The sequence below is a fragment of the Salvia miltiorrhiza genome, chromosome 3, assembly GCF_028751815.1.
Source record: "Salvia miltiorrhiza cultivar Shanhuang (shh) chromosome 3, IMPLAD_Smil_shh, whole genome shotgun sequence".
Taxonomy (NCBI): Eukaryota; Viridiplantae; Streptophyta; class Magnoliopsida; order Lamiales; family Lamiaceae; genus Salvia; species Salvia miltiorrhiza.
In genome coordinates this window covers 4,015,776-4,019,727 of record NC_080389.1, presented here as the reverse complement: position 1 = coordinate 4,019,727, position 3,952 = coordinate 4,015,776, and the positions used below count along the sequence as shown (strand labels likewise).

The following is a 3,952-nucleotide window of genomic DNA, read 5'->3' as shown; positions in this document are numbered from 1 at the left end:
GAGTTGGGCTTGGCTCCTAAATTTTACACTAAAACTGCATTCATGTACATAACTTGGGCTGAATCCATGTACATAACTTGGGCTCTGATTACTCCACATTCTAACAAACCATTGGCCCAAATAACCACTGTTGGGCTCTTTTATTTTTTATAAAACTCTTGGCCCATTTACTATTGTTGGGCTTTTTCATAAATATTGAAAGTTAGTCCATCTCTTTCAACTTACAGGCTTCTAAAATAATATTAATAGTAAATACTGCAGTGAAAATGCCGGGTGTTACAATGGGTTTATTCAAAGAGGATCAAAATATAGATGTTGAGGATCTATATCTGATGTGGATAGCACAAGGCATGATTTCATATGAGAATATTCGAGACAAGGACACAACTTTGATGGAAGTCGCGGCGCTCTACTTGGGTGAGTTGGCCTCCAGGTCCATCATACAAGTTCAAATTAATGATGGTTCCCCACCCGGAGGAAAATATAGGAGCTGCAAACTTCATGATGTAGTAAGAGAACTATGTTTAAAATTGGGGGAAAAGGAGAATTTTGGTGTCCTGAGTTTGGATTATCAAAAGGGGAAACTTAGTACCTTACTACAACATATGAAAATACGACATTTGGCTATCTATTTCAGTACAAGAGAAGTCGAACTGGAACCCGACAAGTTTCTAACAATCATTTGTGGAGAAGATAGTAGCAAACACTTACGGTCTCTTCAAATGTTTAATCACATTTACTCTAATGAGTTTCCCCCACATAGTATTGTTGATTTTCAGAAATTCAAATTGCTCAGAGATCTGGTTTTGTTTGGATACAAATTTGCAGGAAGAAAGTTACCGAAAGGAATCACTAATCTTGTTCACCTTAGACGTTTGGCTTTACGAAGATGTCAATTTGATAAGCTACCATCGTCCATAAGGAATTTGGTATACATGGATACCCTTGATTTATGTGGTTCGATGAATGTTGGAGTTCCAAATGTTTTTAAGGAGATGCTTCGTATAAAACACTTGTCTTTTCCTTATTATGACAAGGAAAAAATTGGAAATTTTCGAGTAAGATTGGACGTGGGGGTAGCTGAGTTGGAGAGTTTGATCGAGTTCAATAGTAAAGTGCATGAATCAAAATGTGTGGACAGAATGAAGAATCTGCGACATTTTGAAGCACACATATACGACAATGAAAGCTTGTCAGCCATAATAGACGCCATTGTTATCATGGACAAGTTAGTGTTTTGTTGGGTTGAAATTAGTATGGGTTGCGAGTTAGGAACAAATGAGAGAGTATTGGAGAAGGCATTCACTTGTCCCAATCTTCATGAGTTGTGGATTAATGTTAAGTTAGGGAAGGCGCTGCCAGAGTGCGGGAGTGACTTCATGATAGCAATTTTACTTGAAAAAATCTTACTCGAAATATAATATTTACTATAGTTAAATTTTTAAATAGCAATTTGGTCTATTTAATTCTATAAGTATAACCTCTGTAAAATAATACTCAAATAAATTAATAAACTCTATAAACTAATAAATTTGTTTGGTCCCGACTTAGGTCAGTTTAAAAATCACCAATTTAAATAAAATAATAAATAATAAATTTTTAGAGAATCTCTTTATAAATATATATATATATATATATATATATGTATATATAGGTTTTGTTAATATTATAAATTAATAATTGTTAAAATATGAATATTATGGTAACTTGTTGAAATATGAACCTATTGTTGAATCGTCTTAAGCTTGAACATTATTACGATATATTTATGAAATTAAAAAATCACTATAAATTAAAAACTTATTAATTTATCGTTATATTAAAAAAGACTATAATATATATTTATATATTATAAATATATAATTTACACCATTACTCTTAAAATTAATTTTGTTATAGGAATATAACAGGTAATCTATATTTTGTGCCTAGTACATTTTTTATACTAGTATAGATTTTTTTTTTTTTGTGGGATATATTAGTATAGATTTGTTTCTCTTAAAAAAAGTTATACGTGCATATTTTAGTCTCATATACCCCTTTGTGGTGTCAGTCAGCCAGGGCTAGTTTGGTAGCCTAGTTTAACCCTAGATAACTTAATAATCTAGGCTTGTCATGTTGTTTGATGTGCTTTATTATAATTTGCAAGGCCCTCTACTAAACCAGGGCCCGGTCCAATTTTACTGTAGCGCTTAGGGTTATTTGTCCTACCCAACCACTACGATTGATAAACTTGTATGAATAGTATCCTCTATTAAAGCTTTGATTCTCAAATTTACCCTCTATTCTACAATCTCGGAACAACGTCGGCCAACTACGGCTGCGTATCGAGAGTGAGACGTTGGTGGCTCTGGCCCTTGATTGTTCGCCAACGGCGGCACACCAAGAAGGAGTGGAAATGGTTAGCTGACTAGTCAAACGGAGGTTAGAGCAGTTATGCCAGGATTGAGGTCTGCCTTTTGTAAATTCAAGTTTCCAGATTAATGAAAATCTTCTCATGCAGGTAGAAGCGTGAAATACATTTGATACTAATAAATATACGAACTTCGTTGATAACCATTGTATACCGGAATACGTACAATAAGGGTTAATCCGTTGATTCACCCATGAATACCGGAAGAATACCGCGAGAAGAAAACAATCCCACCCTCTACATTTTAACTCTCAATTCGACTCCCCTAAAACATAAATAAAACTCCTATTTATAATAAAGCCCTAAACATCTAAAAGAAAACAAACTTACTTGACCAACAAGACAAATCAATAATTAAAGATATAATATATTATACGATTCTATGTTCATCATTCTCTCCATCCTTAAAACGATTCGTCCTCGAATCGGAAACGTCCTTGATGATGTTCTGCATAGGGTCGATCATATTGAACGTGTAGGAAGTCAAAGATCTCTCGATTCTGTGCTCGTAATTTCTTGAATTGTTGAGATAGAAGGACGTCGTCATGATGGAGATAATCTTGAACATTCTGAACGGTTGATTGAGGGGGAGACATCGTGTAGGAGCGTAGCAAGGCTCTGGATACCAACTAATGCAGGTAGAAACGTGAAATATATTTGATATTGATAAATATACGAACTCCGTTGATAACCATTGTATACCGAAATACGTACAATAAGGGTTAATCCGTTGATTCATTCATGAATACCGGAAGAACACCGCGAGAAGGGAACAATCCCACCTTCTACATTTTCACTCTCAATTCGACTCCCCTAAAACATAAATAAAACTCCTATTTATTATAAAATCCTAAACATCTAAAAGGAAACAAACTAACTTGACCAACAATACAAATCAATAATTAAAGATATAATATATTATACGATTCTATCTTCATCATCTTGTCTCTCACTTCTACTGCTCAATTCTCACTTCTATTCCCCATGCTTTCTCTACATTTAACAAATGTGAAGTCAGACCCATAATCAAAGCTTTTCTATTTTATTATATTTTTATATCATTTTTGTATTCAAACTATTTTGTTTTTCTATTTCTTTTCATTTTCTTTTTTCTTTTTATTTTGTTTGTTTTTAGCACATAGATAATGTGTGAAAATATATATAATCATTTCCCCCCCGAAGGGAGAGAAAACAGAAACAGAAACCAATTGATTTTTTTTTTCTCTATTTTTTTAAACAAAAGAGGAAAAATATCACCAATGCTTCCGTTTTGGCATCATCAATGTTTTCATCTGTCAAATTTTACAAGTACTTAAGGTATTTGATACGATTAAATTCCATTGATTCTTAACAACGGACCACTTCGTTTCGGAAAGGTTTCGTTTTCTCTGTTTGAACGGATTTCGTTATGTGTAGCTAGATTATGTGATTGAGATCTTAGTGTTGCTTGTTTGTGACTAATTCCAGATGATTTAGATGATCTTTCTTTATCTAAACATTATTATATCATTGGTTAAGATGATTTAGTATTTGATGTGG

The 3,952-nt window shown here is 33.3% G+C and overlaps 1 protein-coding gene across 1 annotated transcript; it reads left to right on the top strand.

Annotated features, from left to right (window-relative positions):
• Positions 1 to 281: 281 nt before the first annotated feature.
• LOC131018126 (probable disease resistance protein At1g59620) lies at positions 282 to 1,421 on the top strand. The gene is made up of 2 exons (XM_057946848.1): positions 282 to 417; positions 829 to 1,421. The coding sequence occupies exons 1-2, from the start codon at positions 282 to 284 to the stop codon at positions 1,419 to 1,421; spliced, it is 729 nt and encodes a 242-aa protein (XP_057802831.1).
• Positions 1,422 to 3,952: the final 2,531 nt, after the last annotated feature.